The sequence below is a fragment of the Mobula birostris genome, chromosome 11 (assembly GCF_030028105.1).
Source record: "Mobula birostris isolate sMobBir1 chromosome 11, sMobBir1.hap1, whole genome shotgun sequence".
NCBI lineage: Eukaryota > Metazoa > Chordata > Chondrichthyes > Myliobatiformes > Myliobatidae > Mobula > Mobula birostris.
Genome location: NC_092380.1, coordinates 116,497,818 through 116,518,543, shown reverse-complemented (window position 1 = coordinate 116,518,543; position 20,726 = coordinate 116,497,818). Strand labels below are relative to the sequence as shown.

The 20,726-nt window shown below is 45.6% G+C and overlaps 1 protein-coding gene across 8 annotated transcripts in view; it reads left to right on the top strand.

Moving 5' to 3' along the window:
- Nucleotides 1-3,744: 3,744 nt before the first annotated feature.
- The window catches only part of sirt3 (sirtuin 3), an 89,918-nt gene continuing 72,936 nt past the window's right edge, over nucleotides 3,745-20,726 (top strand). For 7 of the 8 annotated variants that reach the window (XR_011887823.1, XR_011887824.1, XR_011887822.1 and 4 more), the window contains exons 1-3: nucleotides 12,041-12,776; nucleotides 13,936-14,138; nucleotides 19,992-20,177. Coding sequence is in view for 5 of the 8 variants with exons in the window: in XM_072272934.1 (XP_072129035.1) it covers nucleotides 12,771-12,776; nucleotides 13,936-14,138; nucleotides 19,992-20,177 (395 nt within the window). In the remaining 3 variants the exon portion in view is untranslated. Of the gene's footprint in view, nucleotides 3,765-12,040; nucleotides 12,777-13,935; nucleotides 14,139-19,991; nucleotides 20,178-20,726 lie in introns of those variants that run through there. The other variant, XM_072272937.1, reaches the window with a different exon arrangement.

The window sequence follows — 20,726 nt, the reverse complement described above, 5'->3', positions numbered from 1 at the left end:
AAAGTGTCTTCAAGGAGCTGTGCCTCAGAAAAATGTCTTTGGGAAAATCAGGTTGGTGTTGGATAACAAGAGAGAGAATTTGTTGAATGGCTATGAGATGGCCTTTTAGAGCAGCTTGTGCTTGAGCCTACTCGGGGAAAGTCTATCTTAGATTGGGTGGTGTGTAATTACCCAGATCTTGTTATGGAGCTTAGTGTAATGGAACCCTTAGAAGACAGCGATCATAACATGATTTTCATACTGCAATTTGAGAGGGAGAAGCATAATTCACATGTATCAGTATCGCAATGGAATAAAGGGAATTACTGAGGCATGAGAGAGGAGCTTGCCTGGGTGTATTGGAGGGGGATACTGGTGGGGATGACAGCAGAGAAGAGATGGCTAAAGTTTCTGGGAATAGTTCACAAGGTGCAGGATAGATGTGTCCCACAGAGGAGGAAGTTCTCAAATGGCAGAGGTAGGCAACCGTGGCTGACAAGGGAAGTTAAGGATGGCATAAAAGCCAAGGAAAAGGCATATAAGGTAGCAAAATTGAGTGGGCAGTTGGATGATTGGGAAGCTTTTAAGATCCAACAAAGGCAACTTGGAGCATTGTCAACAGTTTTGGGCACCATATCTCAGAAGGTTGTGTTGTCATTGGAGAGAGTCCAGAGGAGGTTCACAAGGATGAGTCTGGGAATGAAGGGGTTAACACGTGAGGAGCGTTTGGCAGCTTTGGGCCTGTACTCACTGCAACTTAGAAGAATGTTGGGAAATCTAATTGAAACCTACCGAATGTTGAAAGGACTAGATAGGGTGTATGTGGAGAGGATGTTTCAAATGGGGGGAGTATACAAAACTAGAGGGCACAGCCTCAAAATTGAGGGGCAACCCTTTAGAACAGAGTTAAGGAGGAACTTTTTTTAGCCAGAGAGTGGTAAATCTGTGGAAGGCTCTGCCATATACTGCGGATGTGGGGGACAAATCCGTGGGTATATTTAAGGCGGAAGTTGATCGTTTCCTGATCAGTCAGGGTATCAAAGGATGTGGTGAGATGGCAGGTGTATGGTTGAGTGGGATCCGGGATCAGCCATGATGGAATGGTGGAGCAGACTCAATGGGCTGAATGGCCTAATTCTGCTCCAATGTCTTATGGTCTAATGGAGTGCTGCAGAGATAGGGAGAAGGGTAGGGACAGTGGGGGCTAAGGGGAGAATGTTTCATGAAGGCCAATGAAGACCCCCTCTACCTATGATGCCGCTTCAAGACACAATGGATCGTATTTCCAGATCTCCCTGTTCCATTGCACTCCTCAGTGCTCAACCATTTACTGTCTAGACCTACCCCGTTGGTCCTCCCAAAATGAAACACGTCTCATTAGTCTGCATTAAAGTCCATCTGCTATTTTTCAGCTCATTTCACCAGCTAGTCCAGGACCCCGCTGCAAACTTTGATAGTCTTTCTCACCTCCACTGTGAAGTTTTATTCACAGAGAGTAATAGGTAACTGGGTCATGAGGTCTGATGACGCCTCACTGACCGGCCTGTTGCCCATTCACTGGCTCAGCCGTGGGGTCCGATGTCCACTCACTGACCGGGCCGTGAGGTTCCATGTCCACCTACAATCCGGGCCATGGGGTCAGATGTCCACTCATTCACAGGGCCATGGGTTCCAATGTCTACGCATTGAATAATCACGACCAGAATCTAGGTGATAAGTGGCTAATACACTCAATTTCGTTTCTAAAAGGGTTTATCTAACGAATTTAATATTAAACATACACCGCATATTTTCCTCGCACGAATATAGTGATAAGTCAATTATCAGGGGAGCTTGAAGTAAGTATTGAACCAGCTTCCAGTAGAAGTGTCAGAAACAGGTTCGATATTATCATTTAAAGAAAAATTGGATAGGTGTATGGACAGGAAAGTAATGGAGGGTGATGGGCTGAGTGCAGGTGGGTGGGGCGAGGAGAGAGTAGCGTTCGGCAGGACTAGAAGGGCAGAGATCGCCTGTTTCCGTGCTGTAATTGTTATATAAGTCAATAGCATCATAACATTTTAAGTAACGTTTGAATATTAAACACACTGCGCATATTTTCCTCGTATGAACATATAAGATCATTACAACGCACCAATATCGCTGAATCAGTGGGAGCCCTGGGCTTGTTTTCCTGCAATAAAACGGTCCTATCGAGGGTTGATGGGAGACAGCGATACTCGAAGGGGGTTCCTTATATCCAGTCTATTCCACAATTTAGTTTTTGTTACATTTATCGCAGAGATATGTTGGAAATGGAAGCAACGTTTTCAGTGCTTTCGTGGCTATCTCAGGATATTCAGCCTTGACTTTGATCCAGAATGCCGGCAGAGATGTTATATCAAACATACTTCTCAGCCCGTCGTCATTTGCAAGCTCGAGGAGTTGATCTTCTTCCCGCGCTGACGTGGATGATGCGCGGGTAATGACCTCGCATGCGTAATTGCTTAACAGTGGGCATGACAGGGAATGAGGAAAGGTGCAGCTGACTCCTATCGCCAAATCATATCGTTTCCTCGCGGCCCGGTACCGATCCACGGCTCTGTGGTTGGGGACCGCTGGATTAGGTATACCCTTCCTAGTGGATGTGCGCAGAGGGCGGTGAATGCCGACTTGAAATACCGTACCGTAATACACGGCAACCTACCGCAATACACCGGCAACCTACCGTAATACACCGGCATCCTACCGTAATACACCGGCAACCTACCGTAATACACCGGCAACCTACCGTAATACACCGGCAACCTACCGTAATACACCAGCATCCTACCGTAATACACCGGCAACCTACCGTAATACACCGGCATCCTACCGTAATACACCGGCAACCGACTGCAATACACCGGCATCCTACCGTAATACACCTAACCAGTGCACCAATCTGCGACAGCGGAGAAAACGTCCAAAGTAAAAAATATTGTACTTTACAATCATAAAATACAATAAATAGTGCAAAGAGAAATAGTCATGTACCGTTCAGAAATCTGATGGTGTAGGAGCAAAAGCTGTTCCTGAAATGCTGAACAACACACACAAGATGCCGGAAGACTCAGCAGGCCAGCAGCATCTGTGGAAAAGAGTAAATAGTTGGGGCGGTGGAGGTACAATTTGTTCATCAGTGCTGATCACCCTATCCTTGACTAAGCTGTTCCACCGTGAACACGATCTGTTATGAGTCAACATGATGCTTTCAGATCAGGTCATGCGACAGTGGAGCCGCACCGCTCAGGTGTGTTTCTGGGGTACAGGGGCTAGCGACCCTTGTGCCTGTTCTATGTACTTGCTACGTGTATGTATGGTTTTTTGTGTTCTACCGCTATAAGCGGCAGTGAACCATTTGATTGGCCTATCAGAGTTCTCTTTGGGAACTAGCTGACCTGATCAGCATTTCTGATCTGACTATTGTTCACGATTTCACTTAATAAAAAAAAGTTGACGTTTCGGGTGAGACTCTTCGGCGGGACTGGGTGTGGGTTTTCAGGCTCCTGTCCCTCTTACCTCTTCTCTGATGGCGCGTCCTAGGAGATGCATGTAAAGGCCTGTGATTTTATTAAATGCAGCATAATAGTTCCTATTAAAGCACATGTTGCGCTTCTTGTGTTTTACCTGTTGGGATATCCTCAGATTAATAATTTGCTCCTGGAAGGGCCGGCAATTCTGAAGCGCTAAATTTAAGGGATTTACGGTCGGTCACGCACTTCGGAATGTCACGTGTGCAAACGACAGCTGCGCGCAGAAAAAAGGTAAGAAATGGCCGTGACTCCGGAGGGAGAGGGAGAGGGAGAGGGAGAGGAGAGGGAGGGGGAGGGGGAGAGGGAGAGGGAGAGGGAGGGGGAGGGGGAGGGGGAGGGGGAGGGGGAGAGGGAGAGGGAGGGGGAGGGGGAGGGGGAAGGGGAGGGGGAGGGGGAGGGGGAGGGGGAGGGGGAGGGGGAGGGGGAGGGGGAGGGGGAGGCCCGCAGCGGTCCTGAGTCTTCCGATTGCGGAGGGCGGTCAGTCCTTGGTGTACGTGCGCTCCCAGCTGGCGGCTCTCCGCCTCAGGACCCTGCAGAGATACCTGTACAGTGACCAGCCTCCGGGACGGCATGGGCTGGTGACTCACTTTCTCCGCTGGGGACCCGGCTGCAGGAGGGCACGCGAATCCCGGCGGGTGGGCCACTACCTTGCTTCCACCGGGAACTGTGGAGGGTATGGGGTCTGACTTCATCTGGGCCGGGTGCTCTGGCTGCTGGGAGGACTGACCTCGGTCCTATTACGGTGGGTGTCGGGGGAACACAGGAAGTGGAGGGATTCCGGCAGCAGCACCACCACCGTCGGAGCCAGGCATCGGGATACCACGTCGGACCGTCTCCCGGGGGGTACCCACCGCGTGACGTTCCAAAGTGTTTCTTGTACGGGCTGTTCTTGCACACCTTTCACTTCTTGCCTTCGCCTCCCGGACTCGCCTCAGCGGTCTATTTTACTATCTGGCAGCAGAGGAGGCCCTCAGTGGAAGTCCCTTTACGCAGGGTTGTACATTGGGAACCTGGACGGGCAGGTGTCGTATGGGTCAGTGCCATACAACAGGTTAAAAAGCAGGTTCAATGACACCCCATCTACGGGCCCTTGCTGACACGGAATGTGAGAGGTTGTATTCCGTTTGAGTTTCTAAAGGGGCTGCTGCTCAGGTTCTGGCTGAATTTTAGCATTGCGCTCCTCGTCTACGAGCACCCAGTTCAGAAGGGGGTGGGTCGTGAGGAGGATCCTGGCCGAGGCGTGGAATGTGGCAGGCTCTGCCCGGGCCGACTGTCTGCCCCTTTACCAAGGGTAGGTTCGTGCCCCGCTGTCCTTGGAGGGGGAGCATGCGGTCACAATTGGTACAGTGGGGCACATCCAGGAGCAGTGGGGACCCCCTCCCTAACAGACAGTAGTAACCATATGTTAATCTGAGTGTATTCACCATCTTCTGTCACGCACCAGGTGACGAGTTAAAGAACCAGCAGAAATGGAAAACGCCTTGGAGTCTGGTATTGCTGTTAACTAATGGTATTTATTAGTAACTATGCAATACAGTAATATAAATGCAGGTAAATCCAACAGGTTTGCAATGAATATATATATATATATAGTCTTACTATGATGAGTTCAGTTCAGTTCGTGGTATTGAGTTGAGTAGTGATGGAGAGAGAGGGAGAGATTTGAGTCTTCAGGTGAGCTGACGCCGTCGATCTTCCCGTTGTCCTCCGAAATCCTTTAGACGTCACCAATTGTGACCACAGCAAAGAAGACCGTTCTTCTGTGGTGGAATTATCAACCCAGGCGAGGGTGGGCACACAAATAACTCCCCACTGGTCACGCCTTGTTCACACTGCAAGAGCCAATGATCAATCCTCCTAAACCCACTTTTTCTGTGGGCACAACAAATCTCATTCAGTGTCCAAAACCATGTGTCTGTCCGTTTATAGAAAATAGGTGCAGGAGTAGGCCATTCGGCCCTTCGAACCTGCACCACCATTCAGTATGATCATGGCTGATCATCCAACTCAGAACCCTGTACCAGCCTTCCCTCCATACCCCCTGATCCCTTTAGCCACAAGGGCCATATTTAACTCCCTCTTAAATATAGCCAATGAACTGGCCTCAACTGTTTCCTGTGGGCAGAAAATTCCACAGATTCACCACTCTCTGAAGAAGTTTTTCTTAATCTCGGTCCTAAAAGGCTTCCCCTTTATCCTCAAACTGTGACCCCTCGTTCTGGACTTCCCCAACATCGGGAACAATCTTCCTGCATCTAGCCTGTCCAATCCCTTTAGGATTTTATACGTTTCAATCAGATCCCCCCTCAATCTTCTAAATTCCAACGAGTATAAGCCTAGTTCATCCAGTCTTTCATCATATGAAAGTCCTGCCATCCCAGGAATCAATCTGGTGAACCTTCTTTGTACTCCCTCTATGGCAAGGATGTCTTTCCTCAGATTAGGGGACCAAAACTTCACACAATACTCCAGGTGTGGTCTCACCAAGGCCTTGTACAACTGCAGTAGTACCTCCCTGCTCCTGTACTCGAATCCTCTTGCTATAAATGCCAGCATACCATTCGCCTTTTTCACCGTCTGCTGTACCTGCATGGCCACTTTCAATGACTGGTGTATAATGACACCCAGGTCTCGTTGCACCTCCCCTTTTCCTAATCGGCCACCATTCAGATAATAATCTGTTTTCCTGTTTTTGCCACCAAAGTGGATAACTTCACATTTATCCACATTAAATTGCATCTGCCATGAATTTGCCCACTCACCTATCCTACCCAAGTCACCCTGCATCCTCTTAGCATCCTCCCCACAGCCAACACTGCCGCCCAGCTTCGTGTCATCCGCAAACTTGGAGATGCTGCATTTAATTCCCTCGTCTAAGTCATTAATATATATTGTAAACAACTGGGGTCCCAGCACTGAGCCTTGCGGTACCCCACTAGTCACTGCCTGCCATTCTGAAAAGGTCCCCTTTATTCCCACTCTTTGCTTCCTGTCTGCCAACCAATTCTGTATCCACATCAATACCTTACCCTCAATACCATGTGCTTTAAGTTTGCAGACTAATCTCCTGTGTGGGACCTTGTCAAAAGCCTTTTGAAAATCCAAATATACCACATCCACTGGTTCTCCCCTATCCACTCTACTAGTTACATCCTCAAAAAATTCTATGAGATTCGTCAGACATGATTTTCCTTTCACAAATCCATGCTGACTTTGTCCGATGATTTCACCACTTTCCAAATGTGCTGTTATCACATCTTTGATAACTGACTCTAGCAGTTTCCCCACCACCGATGTAGGGCTAACCGGTCTATAATTCCCTGGTTTCTCTCTCCCTCCTTTTTTAAAAAGTGGGGTTACATTAGCCACCCTCCAATCCTCAGGAACTAGTCCAGAATCTAAAGAGTTTTGAAAAATTATCACTAATGTATCTACTATTTCTTGGGCTACTTCCTTAAGCACTCTGGGATGCAGACCATCTGGCCCTGGGGATTTATCGCCTTTAATCCCTTCAATTTACCTAACACCACTTCCCTACTAACATATATTTCCCTCAGTTCCTCCATCTCACTGTCCCCGGCTATTTCCGGAAGATTATTTATGTCCTCCTTAATGAAGACAGAACCAAAGCAGTCATTGAGTATATATATAGTCTTAATATGCCTTGAGTACAAGATGATAACACAGGATGGTTTTCTGGCATTCAAATGCCTCCTGGCAAAAATCACTCCACATAAATCTTTCACTCTTCCGTAGAAGTTTTGTTAGGGGGAGAGCAATGTCAACAAAGTTCTTACAAAACTTACGATAATACCCAACCATTCCCAAAAATCTTCTCAAAGCTTTCTTGCCAGTTGGAATAGGAACCTCAGCAATAGCTTGAACCTTGGCCTGTACAGGAGCCTGTTGGCCCTGGCCTACTACATAGCCCAGATATGTAACTGTGGCATAGCCAAACTCACTTTTAGCGAGGTTCACAGTAAGATTGGCCTTGGAAAGTCTGTCAAACAGTTTTTCTACCACTGCAGTATGCTCTTCCCACGTGTCATTCCAGAACACTAAATCATCAATATAAGCCCCTGTGTTTTCTAAACCTCTAATCACAGAACTGATCATTCTTTGAAACGTCCCTGAAGCATTTTTCATCCTGAAAGGTAAAACATTGTAGTCATACAGTCCAGATGGTGTCACAAATGCTGATGTCTCTTTAGCCCTCTCTGTCAAAGGAACACACCAATACCCTTTTAACAAGTCAATCTTCGTAAGGTATTTAGCCTTTCCCACTCTATCAATACAGTTATCCACTCTTGGGATAGGATAAGCATCTGTCATGGTTATTGCATTGATTTTCCTGTAGTCAGTTTTGAATCTCATGCTACCGTCTGGCCTAGGGACAAGGATGCAGGGCAACACCCAGTCTGAGATAGAGGGCCTAATGATACCGGCTGTCAGCATGTAGCTAATTTCTTTTTCAACCATTTTGCTTTTCTCTAAGTTCATTCTGTAAGGATGCTGTTTAATGGGCTGGGCTGAATTTATAATGACATCATGCACTGCACCGGTACACCGTCTTGGAATGTCAGGAAATAAAACTTTACGCTTGCTAATTAGTTCTTGCAATTGCTCTCTCTGTGCAGGCTCTAGATGACAGACTTTATCAGTAAGGTCTTTCAAAATAGTGGAATTCTCAAGTCTTGTTGCTACAATATTCTGTCTGGTAAAATGATCTTGTACCTCATTATCAAATTCCACAGCCCCATTTGTTTTCTTAACAGTACTTATTGGTACCGTCTCAGGTTCATAATAGGGCTTCAGCATATTTACATGTACCAGTTGGGTTGCCTTCCTTCTGTCGGGAGTTTCGATAGCATAATTCAAATAATTAATTTTCTTAATTATGTGGTATGGTCCATGGAATTGTGCTTGGAGGGGGTTGGTCACAAGAGGGAACAGCACCAGCACTTCATTTCCAACCTCAAACACCTGCTCCCTTGCTCTCTTATCAAACCAATGTTTCATTTTAATTTGGGAGTTTTGCAGGTTCTTTTTGGCAAGGTTACAAGCTTTATTAAGTCTTTTGCAAGATTTTAAAACATAATCTAAAACGCTGACGCACACTTTTGAGTTAGACCACTGCTCTCTGAGCAAGGTCAGAGGTCCTTTGGGCCTATGGCTGAAAATGAGCTCAAACGGGCTAAACCCCAGGGACTCTTGAATGGCGTCTCTCACGGCAAAAAATAATAAATGTATCCCTTCATCCCAGTCCCTATCATTCTCATGACAGTAGGTTTTAATCATGGTCTTAAGAGTGAAATGAAACTGCTCCAAAGCCTCTTGAGACTCCAGGTGGTAGGCAGATGACACAATTTGTTTAGCCACCAGTTCAGAAACTATTTGCTGGAATGTTCTTGAAGTAAAGTTACTACCCTGGTCAGATTGAATTTCCTTAGGCACACCTACCAGTGTGAAAAACTTGATGAGTGCCTTTACCACAGTCTTGGCCTGGATGTTTCTGAGAGGCACGGCTTCAGGGAACCTAGATACAGCACACATAATTGTTAACAAGTACTGATGACCAGCTGCAGTCTTTGGCAACGGGCCTACACAATCCACAATGACCCTGGAAAATGGTTCACCAAAAGCAGGTATTGGCCGAAGTGGTGCTTTTGGGATGGCCTGATAAGTTTTCCCACTACCTGGCATATATGACACCCTCTGCAGTAATTGACAATATCTTTCCTCACGTTAGGCCAATAAAATTCCCTCATAATCCTGTGCACTGTCTTCTGTACTCCAAAATGTCCACCTAATGGGCCAGGTTTAAAATTTCAGCCCTGTAAACCTTTGGAACCACTACCTGAATCACAATAGCCCAATCCTCACTTGCAGGCACAGTGGCTGGTCTCCACTTGCTCATTAACACCCCATCTTTAAGGTAATATCCCACTGTCTCCTTCCGAATTTCATCCTCAGAGAGAGCTGTCTCTTCTAAAGCCACAATTTCAGGATCTTTATTTTGCTCCTCTATAAATTCCTTCCTCGATAAGGACAAGTCTTTCTTCTCTTCCTTGCTCTCCTCAGCCTTACTACCCTCTAAGTCCTGTTGGTATAGGGACGGTAGGAAAATCTCGGATAAATCAACATGACCCTCAGCAGCCTTTCTGGACATGCTTCGTGTCGCTGCACATGCGGGATACACATCAGCATCTATGGGCGGGTCCTCAGCAGCAGCAGGCTTATTTGTGAGCTGAACTGCTGGGTAAACATCCCCACTTGCAAAGTCATTGCCGAGTAAGACATGAACAATGTCTATCAGTAGTTCAGATCGTACCCTTATTGTGACTGGTGTGGATACCAAGTCGTATTTCAAAATTATCTTATGCAAAGGCATGGCCTCAGTTCCCTGTCCAATGCCTTTGATAATATTTACTTCACGAGTCTCCGTCTCAGCACCAAATTCCAAAACACTCTTTAATATTAGTGACTGAAAAGCTCCTGTATCTCTCCAGATTCTCACTGGAACTGGGGTTGACCCTTTCTTCACAGATACAAACACACTTAAAATAAATCTCGAGTCCCTCTTGAAGTCGATCAGACCCCTCCTCCTTCAGCGGTGTTTTAACCGTCTGAACGCAGACATTTGGGGTTTTCTCTTTCTCTTTTCGTTTTTCCCCTTTCGTAGGCAAACAATTGGATGCCACATGACCAGGTTTCCCACAAAAGTAACGGTTGAAACTGGGAAATTTTCCCCCCGACTGTTTTCCTTCCTCCTTACTTTTGTCACTAGTCCCCGCTTTACTTTCAGGACGAGCAACTTTGATGTGTGTTGCTTGAATTTCCAGCATCTGCAGATTTCCTCGTGTTCCCGGTTTACTTTCCGGTTTAGCCGGTGGGTTATCTCTAGTATGCTTTTGGTAACTCCTATTCGGAACAAAGCTAACCTTATGAATTAAGGCATCCTTGTCTGCTAATCTGGCAGAGTCTGACAGTGTCTCTGCCTTTTTCTCATCTAAGTACGTCCTTATACCATCAGGGACACAACCTTTAAACTGTTCAATCAATATCAACTCCTTCAGGTTATCAATATTCTCACTTGCCCCTTTTGAGGTACACCAACGATCAAGGCACATCTGCATCTCACGGGCAATCTCTAGATACGCGCGGTCCCAAGGCTTCCTCAAATTTCGGAAACTTTGCCTGTACACCTCCGGACCCAACTCGTAAACCTTAAGTACAGCACCTTTCACTCTATCATGATCACTTGCATCCGCAACAGACAACGCCAAATACGCTCGTTGAGCCTTTACCTTAATCACACTTTGTAACAGGACAGCCCACTGATCTCTCGGCCAGTTTCGATTTAGGGCCATCTTTTCAAAATGTAGAAAATACCTATCCATGCAAATACGAGGAAATCTGCAGATGCTGGAATTTCAAGCAACACACATCAAAGTTGCCGATGAACGCAGCAGGCCAGGCAGCATCTCTAGGAAGAGGTACAGTCGATGTTTCAGGCCGAGACCCTTCGTCAGGACTAACTGAAGGAAGAGCTAGTAAGAGATTTGAAAGTGGGAGGAGGAGGGGGAGATCCAAAATGATAGGAGAAGACAGGAGGGGGAGGGATGGAGCCAAGAGCTGGGCAGGTGATTAGCAAAAGGGATATGAGAGGATCATGGGACAGGAGGCCCAGGGAGAAGGAAAAGGAGGAGGGAGGGAAAACCCAGAGGACGGGCAAGGGGTATAGTCAGAGGGACAGAGGGAGAAAAAAGAGAGAGAGAAAAAGAATATATATATTATATATAGTATATAATAAATAAATAACGGATGGGGTACGAGGAATACGATATGGAATTAAAATGTGTGGTCCGATGTGGCCTCCTATATATTGGCAAGACCCAGCGCAGACTGGGAGACCGCTTCGCTGAACACCTACGCTCTGTCCGCCGGAGAAAGCAGGATCTCCCAGTAGCCACACATTTTAATTCCACGTTCCATTCCCATTCTGATATGTCTGTCCACGGCCTCCTCTACTGTAAAGATGAAGCCACACTCAGGTTGGAGGAACAACACCTTATATTCCGTCTGGGTAATCTCCAACCTGATGGCATGAACATTGACTTCAGTAACTTCCGTTAATGCCCCACCTCCCCCTCATACCCCATCCATTATTTATTTATATACACACATCCTTTTTCTCTCTCTCCTTTTTCTCCCTCTGTCCCTCTCACTATACTCCTTGCCCATCCTCTGGGCTTCCCTCCCTCCCCCTTTTCCTTCTCCCTGGGCCTCCTGTCCCATGATCCTCTCGTATCCCTTTTGTCAATCACCTGTCCAGCTCTTGGCTCCATCCATCCCCCTCCTGTCTTCTCCTATCATTTTGGATCTCCCCCTCCCCCTCCCACTTTCAAATCTCTTACTAGCTCTTCTTTCAGTTAGTCCTGACGAAGGGTCTTGGCCCAAAACATCAACCGTACCTCTTCCTACAGATGCTGCCTGGCCTGCACTGTTCACCAGCAACTTTATGTGTGTTGCTTGAAATACCTATCGACTTCTGTTTCCTCAAATGGAGGTACTAACTTAATTTCTTCACTAATATTAAACGGTACAACCGGCTCCCTCCTATGGCTTGGCACTGGAACCCCTTGCCGCACCAACTCCATCTCAAACTGTCTCTGTCTTTTTGCCTCTTCTCTCTGTTTGTCTGCCTCTCTAGCCTCATGAACCCTCTGCTTTTCTGCTTCCTCAGCCTCGAGCTGTTTTAAATTTCAATTTCAATTGCAGCTGAACCTCAGCCTCAGTAAGTACCTTACCTTCAACGAATAACTGTAACACCTCCTCAGCAAACTTCCCTTTAGTTATATAATGCTGGGCTATTGCCGCCTGCATCTGAGCTTTCCTCATTTTAGTGGTCACCTTTGGTCTTAACTTTTGAGCAATTGCCAAAAGCACATCCCTTTTAGCATCGCCCAACGCCTCAGGGGTTGGTTCTGCCACGAACTTACTAACCTCAAACTCCATTTCTACTGACATTCCACACAAGCAAATCAAAAGGGATTTTCCCCCAATCAATTCAAACCAGCCCCCCAAACAATTTGTTCATATCATGGACGCAGGCCCCAATTTTGTCACATACCCCGTGATGGGTTAAAGAACCAGCGGAAATGGAAAACACTTTGGAGTCCGGTATTGCTATTAACTAATGGTATTTATTAGTAACTATGCAATACAGTAATATAAATGCAGGTAAATCCAACAGGTTTGCAATGAATATATATATAAGTGTGGAAATATATGAAAATCAAGCTTCTTCAAGTCTAGGGGTAAATAGATAGTCTTACGATGATGAGTAAAGTTCAGTTCAGTTCGTGGTATTGAGTTGAGTAGTGATGGAGAGGGAGAGATTTGAGTCTTCAGGTGAGCTGACGCCGTCGATCTTCCCGTTGTCCTCCGAAGTCCTTTAGAAGTCACCAACTGTGACCACAGCAAAGGGGACCATTCTTCTGTGGTGGAATTATCAACGCAGGCGAGGATTGGACGCACAGATAACTCCCCACCGGTCACACCCTTTTCACACTGCGAGAGCCACTGATCGATCCTCCAAAACCCACCTTTTCCTGGGGGCACAACAAAGCTCATTCAGTGTCCAAAACCGTGTGTCTGTCTGTTTATCATCTGACCTTCTATTTATCTCACCGTGCTGAATACTAGCTATCCATCAACCAGCTCCTCCCCTCTCTCTCTCTCTCTCTCTAAGAATACAGAAGCTGAAACCAGTGTCCTTGTAAAAATGTAAACATGCTGCAGAAAACCCATAACATCATCCAAAGCTGTTTTCGTGTCTGTCTGTCTGTCTCTCTCTTTCTCTGTTTCTCTCTCTCTCTCTCTCTTAAAAACAAGATGTTGGTGTTAAATAACTCTCTCTCTTTTCAAAAGCACAGTTCATAGGGATAATTCAGGACCCCGTCACACTTGTAAATACTAAATATCTGTACCGTGTGTGATTGTTCTGTAAATACATTTTTACAGTTTCGTGTAAAAGGGAGTGGCACTGAATGAGATACATGGTCATTCACTCTCCAGAGGCTGTGGCAAGTTTTGAACCTGTGCATCAGCTGAGCCTTGCAGCCTGTCCAGACCAAAGTGCTCTGACTCTCTGGAATTAACGAGTGTGAGTTTATTAAACCTGGGCGTTGGTGTGCAAGTGTAACCAAACAGCGAAGAGCAAATACTGGAGTAAACGCCTGCTGCACAGAGAGCCCTGCAACAGCATGTTTGCACACACTGCCCTAGCAATAACATGGCATTGCACTGCACTGTGCTGGAGCTTAGAACTGAGACCTTGTCTTTCTGGAACACAGCCAGGAGCTGGGTGAACTAATTCTGTTTTTGTACCCATTTGCAGGATGCAGTTTGCAATTTGTCTTCGAATTCTCTGCAGTCCACCGTGTCTCCTTGCCTCTTCACGGTTGCAGTGCAATTTCAGCGTCTTTCTGAAGAGCCGAGCTCAGAGCTGGTGTCAATCCACTGTAGATGGATGGTTGCACAGGAGGACTTCGAAGTATGTAGTCTGGCCCCTCAGGTTCGGAAGGGAAAGGGGAACAAGAGGTGTGAAGTGATGAGAGGCAATTCAATAGTTAGGGAAACAGGAGATTCTGTGGACATTTGTGTGGTATGTTCTCATAGAACATAGAAAATCTACAGCACATTACAGGCCCTTTGGCCCACAATGTTGTGGCGTCCATGAAACCTACTCTAGAAGCTACCTCCAATTTCCCTACCGCAGAGCCCTCTTTTTCTAAGCTCTATGTACCTATCTCAGAGTTTCTTAAAAGATCCTATTGTATCTGCCTCGACCACTTTCGCTGGCCACCACACTCTGTGTGAAAAATTTTCCTCTGACAAATACCTACTTCTAAGCACCTTAAAACTATGCCCCTTCACGTTAGCCATTTCAGCCCTGGGATAAGGCCTCTGGCTATCCACATGATCAATGCCTCTCATCATCTTATATATTTGTACAAGGGATGATTGATAAGTTCATGGCCTAATTTTAGAAAACCTAGCACATTTATTTTTCAACATAACCCCTCCTACATTTACACACTTAGTCCAGCGGTCGTGGAGCATACGGATCTTGGACCTCCAGAAGGTGTCCACAGCATGGGTGATTGATATGTTCGTGGCCTAAGGTCAAAGGAGATGAGTTATACAGCTCCCGTTACATGCACATGCAGTTCAACTTATTGAGTGATTATGCAGAAAGTTTGAAGATCATAACTCATCTCCTTCTACCATAGGCCACAAACTTATCAATCACCCCTGATGAGTTATTAACTTCAAACGTTATGCATAATCACTCAAAGAGTTGAACTGCATGTGCATGTAACAAGAGCTGTATAACTCATCTCCTTCGACCTTAGGCCACGAACATATCAATCACCCCTGCTGTGGACACTTTCTGGAGGTCTTCCTAAAATTGACTCCTTCTACCTTGGGCCACGAACTTATCAAAACCCCTTGTATATGTATAATGGTCTATTACACACATTCTACACAATCAGGAAAGCTCACCAATGTCTCTACTTTCTGGAGAGAGCTGGACTACGCTTGTCTATATATTAACATCATTCTACAACTCCACAGTGGAGAGCATCCTAACAAGGTGCGTCACTGCACAGTATGGAAATTGCACTGTGGTGAACAGGAACAATCTCCAACGGGTAGTCAAAGCTGCCTAATGCATCACTGACATCAGCCTACCCTCCATCAATGACATGTGTTCGTCCATCGTCGTCGATGAAGACCTCAACACCATAGTGATGGTGTCGAGACTAGTGCTTGATTTGGATTTAAGTAAGGGAGAGTTGTGCAAATGACATATATACAGAAAGGTGCCGGAAAAGGGCCAGTAACATCATGAAGGATCCCACCCACCCTGCCTGTGAACTGTTTGTCCCACTCCCATCAGGGAGGAGGCTACGTCGCATCCATACCAGAACCACCTGACTCAAAAACAGTTACTTTCCCCAAGCAGTATAAGTAGTGCTAGAGAGTTTGTGAACCCTATTTCTGCATAAAATGTGATCAGATCTTCACGTGTCCTAAATCTAGATAAAGAAAACACAATTAAGTAAACAACACAAAAACATTACACTTGTTCATTTATTAAGAAAAATTATCCAATATTACATGTATTTGTTAGGAACTTTTGCTTTCAGTAACTGGTGTACCGTCCTTGTAACAACAGTAACTTCAACCAAAAGTTTCTGGTAACTTGATCAGTCCTGCACATAGGCTTGGTGGAATTTTAGGCCATTTCTCCTTACAAAACTGCTTCAACTCTGAGATGTCGGTGGTCTTCCTCGCATGAACCGCTTGGTTCAGGTCCTTCCACAACATTTCTGTAGGATTAAGGTCAGGACTTTGACTCAGCCATTCCAAAACACGAATTTTCTTCTTTTTAAACCATTGTGTTGTTGATTTACTCTTGCGTTTCAGATCATTGTCTTGTTGCATCATCCAACTTCTATTAGGTTTCCGGTGACGGACTGCTACCCTGACATTTTCCTGTAAAATGTCTTGATACAATTTTGAATTCATTGTTTCCTCAACAATTGCAAGCTGTCCAGGCCCTGAGACAGCAAAGCAGTCCCAAACCATGATGCTCCTTCCACCGTGCTTCACAGTTGGGATGAGTTTTTGGTGTTGGTGTGTATTGCCCTTTTCCCTCCAAACATAGCAATGTGCATTTCTGCCAAAAAGTTCAACTTTTGTTTCATCCGTCCACAGAACATTGTCCAGAAGTATTGTGGAATATTCAGGCAGTCTTTTGTAAACTTGAGACGTGCAGCAATGCTTTTTTTTGGAGATCAGTGGTTTCCTCCACAGTGTCCTTCCATTCTTGTTGAGTGTTTCTCTTATCGTGGACACATGATCAGAGACTTTAGCAAGTTCTAGCAATTTCTGCAGGTCTTTTGCTGTAACCCTTGGGTTCTTTTTCACCTCCTTCATCATTGCACGTTGTGCTCTTGGTGTGATCTTTGCAGGATGCCCACTCCTAGGGAGAGTAGCAACAATACTGAGTTTCCTCCATTTGCAGACAATTTCTCTTACTGTGGACTGATGAACACTCAGGTCTTTGAAATGATTTTGTAGCCTTTTCCAGCTTCATGCATCTCTACAATTCTTCTAAGGTCCTCAAATAATTGTTCTGATCGAGGCATGGTGCACATAAACAGTTCTTTCTTGAGAAGAGCAGGCTCTGTCAGTAACCTGACTTTTTTTTATATAAGGTAGGGCACCTCTACAACCCACACCTCTAATCTCATCTCATTGACCGGAACACCTGACTCCAAATAGCTTTTGTAGAAGGCATTACCCCAGAGGTTCGCATACTTTGTTTAACAAATACATGTAACGTTGGATGATTTTCTCAACAAATAAATGAACAAGTATAATGTTTTTCATGTTATTTATTTAATTTGGTTCTCATTGTCTAGTTTTAGGCCTTAAGCGAAGATCTGATCTCATTTTAGGTCGTATTTCTACAGAAATAGAGAAAATTCTACAGGGTTCACAAATTCTCTAGCACCATTGTAGATAATTAACACGTCCACCCACTAGCCCAACCTTCCACACTTCCCAACCACCATTACTTTATCATTTTTATAAGACATGGGAGCAGAATTAGGCCATTCAGCCCATTGAGTCTGCTCCCTATTCCATCATGGCGGATCCTGGATCTCACTCAACCCCATATACCTGCCCTCTCACCATATCTTTTGATGCCCTGGCTGATCAGGAACCTATCAATTTCCATCTTAAATAGACCCACGGACTTGACGTCCACCGCAATCTGTGGCAGAGCTTTCCACCTATTCACTACACCCTGGAAAAAAATTCCTCCTTACCTCTGTTCTGAAAGGTCTCCCCTCAGTTTTGAGGCTGTGTCCTCTAGTTCAGGATACCCCTACCATAGGAAACATCCTCTCCACATGCACCTTATCTGGTCCTTTCAATATTCGGTAGGTTTCAATGAGATCTTCCCCGCCCCCCGCGTTCTTCTAAATTCCAGTGAATACAGGCCCAAAGCTGCCAAATGCTCCTCATATGTTAACCCCTTCATTCCTGGGATCATCCTTGTGAACCTGCTCTGGACTCTCCCCAACGACAACACATCCTTTCCGAAATGTGGGGCCCAAAATTGTCAATTACATTATGTTCAGACATGCAAACAATCAATCTATGTATATTATCTACTTTATATGTTTATATTTATTGTGCTTTTTATCTTATTGTGTTTTTTTGTGCTGCATCAGATCTGGAGGAACTATTAGTTTGTTCTCCTTTGTTCTTTTTTCTCCTGTATGGGGAATGACATTACACCATCTTGAATCTTGAATGTTGCAAGAGTTAGGGAGTTCTCAGACTGAGTCCACATCATTCCTGAGGGGAAGCAGCCAGACATTGTGGTACATACTGGTCCCACCAACATGGGTAGGAAAAGGAGTGAAGTCCTGAAGAGAGAATGTGGGGAACGAGGGAGGGATGTCTGGATTGCTGCCAATGATCCCCCTAATGTTTTTTCATAGCTGCGTGGACCAACCTTTGCTCTGAGCAAGAAATTTTTACACAGCCTGAAAACTATGAGGCACTTTAATAAAACATTATACAAAAGAAAATTCCAGGTGCGCAGCAACGAAGGCTATGTGCATGGGAGCATTTCCATTACTGCGCAGACACATACCCTAGAGGGAACAATGATTGCTGCCTGTCCCATACGCCAGTGAGGTGAGGTTAAGAAAAGGCTGATTTGGCAGATGACTTCATGGCTGAGGAATTGGTACAGGAGTCAGGGGCTCAGGTTTATGGATCATTAGGATCACTTCTAGGGAAGGATTTCCAGAAGTCTGGAAGACTTACCTGTAAGATGAGGATGCATAGAGTTGGGGGTGATGTATTACATGGATGGAGGATTGGTTAACTAACAGAAAGCAGAGAGGGATACATGGGTGTTACTCTGGTTGGCAATCAGTGGTGAGTGGTGTGCCACAGGGTTGGTGCTGGGCCATCAGCTGTTCACGATATACATTAAAGATCTGGAAGAGGGGTTCGAGTGTAGTGTATCAGGTCAGGTGACACATCTCTCGGTGGGTGAGCATTTTGGAGACAGTCACCACAGCTCCCTGACCTTTACCAGAGCCTTGGACAGAGATAGAGCAGACATTACAAGAAAATATTTAATTGGGGAGAGTGAATTATGATATACTAGGCAGGAATTGGGAGTGTAAATTAGGAATGGATGTTCTCATGGAAATTTACAACAAAAATGTGGAGTTTCTTTAGGAGGCACTTGCTTGAGGTTCTTGAGGTTTGTCCCACTAAGGCAGGGAAAGGATGGTAGGGTGAAGTAACCATGGTTGACAAGAGATGTGGAACATCCAGTCAAGAGGAAGAAAGAAGCTTACTTAGGTTTAGGAAAGAAAGATCAAACAGAGCTCTTGAGATTTACAGGAAAGCCAGAAAGGAGCTGAAGAATAAACTTGGAGAACTGGGAGGGGGGCATGAGAAGGTCTTGGTGAGAAAGGTTAAGGAAACCCCAAGGGATTCTACATGTATGTGAAGAAGAGGAAGATGACTAGAGTGATGGTAGGACCAAACAGGGACAGAAGAAGGAATGTGTAGCTTGAGATAGAGGAAATTGTTAAAGAATACTTCAGTGTTCACCAGTTAGAGTATCCAGCCGGTGGTGTAGTGACATCTAGACAAGTTTTCGAGGCAAGTGGTCCTTGGTGTGAATTCAACTATCTCCTTGCAGGCTTTCCATCCCTGATGGGTTGAACATCAAGCTAGCAACTCAGCCTCAAAAAACAAATTCTAAAGAATTGCCAAGTTTGCCACCCTATGTGCCGCAAGGATCAACAACAACAGCAGTGAGAGGGACCTTGACAAATTGTGAGGGCAATAGAGAATAGGCTGATAATGCTGGAGCTAAGAAAGAGGTTGTATTGGAGATTTGGAGGAACATTAGAATAGAGAAGTCGATTTGGCCCAGTGGGATATAGCTGTAGGAATTGAGGACAACATGTGCTTTATAAAGTGCACTCACGCCCTGTTGCACTGCACCTATCAGTTCTTTGCCATTTGACGTACACTGTTCCGTCGACCACAACCATGTTGCACTTCACCTGTTGTTTCTCCACCCATTCCACCCATCTCTTGCAACCTCCTCGATTGCTATCACACTTCAATGCTTTACGTCATCTAAACACAGAAATTTTCCTGCCCTGTGCACCCATTTTCCAGCCACTGTCTTGTCCACAAAGTTGGGGGTCCCTCCTCTGAGCCCTGCAATGTCACTGTCTCTGCTGCCTTTAATTGCAAGTCTGCACCACTAGCCAAGAGCCAGCCCTGTTTTACCCTGCATCACCAATAACGGGATGTTCTGTCTCACTACAGAGACCACTGTGTGAGCTCTTGGTGCATCTGTCCTCCAGTCCGATCCATCTTCAGAGGGAAGAGCAGTGATGAAAAGGTGCAATCACTGCAGGACATAGCAAGTCTCATTCAGAGCGCGGGGTGCAGTAAGATCGTGGTGATGTCTGGTGCAGGGATCAGTACGCCCAGTGGAATTCCCGACTTCAGGTAAACAAGCCAAATGCATGACTAATGGGATATTGGCCAATGAAATCAGGCGCTGGCCCAAGCCTGATAATCATGGACAGGCACTGAATGTTCCTGCTTGTCCCAGAGTGTGTGACAGCAGAGAAAGCAAGGGGGGCTTGTGTCTAATCTGTGCCATGCCAGACTTGGAATGTTTGTTAGGAAAGTGTTGAAATCACAGCCAGAATCAGATTTAATATCACCAGCGTATGTCATGAACTTTGTTAACTTTGCAGCAACAGTACATGATAAATAGAGTAAAAATATGTTTTCCTATAATTATATATTAATGATACATTGAGGCCACTTTCAGGCTTGAGGAGCAACACCCTTGTATTCTGTCTGGGTAGGCTCCAAACTGAAGGCACAAATGTCAATTTCTCAAACTTCCCGTAATGGCCAACCCCTCCCCACCCACTACTCCTTGCTCCTCTCCTCCATCTCTCCCACCACTCATCCCTCTACCCTTACCCCACTCTCTCTACCCCTCCCTACCTACTCCTTCACTTCCCTTTCCCATCTCCCCTCTTC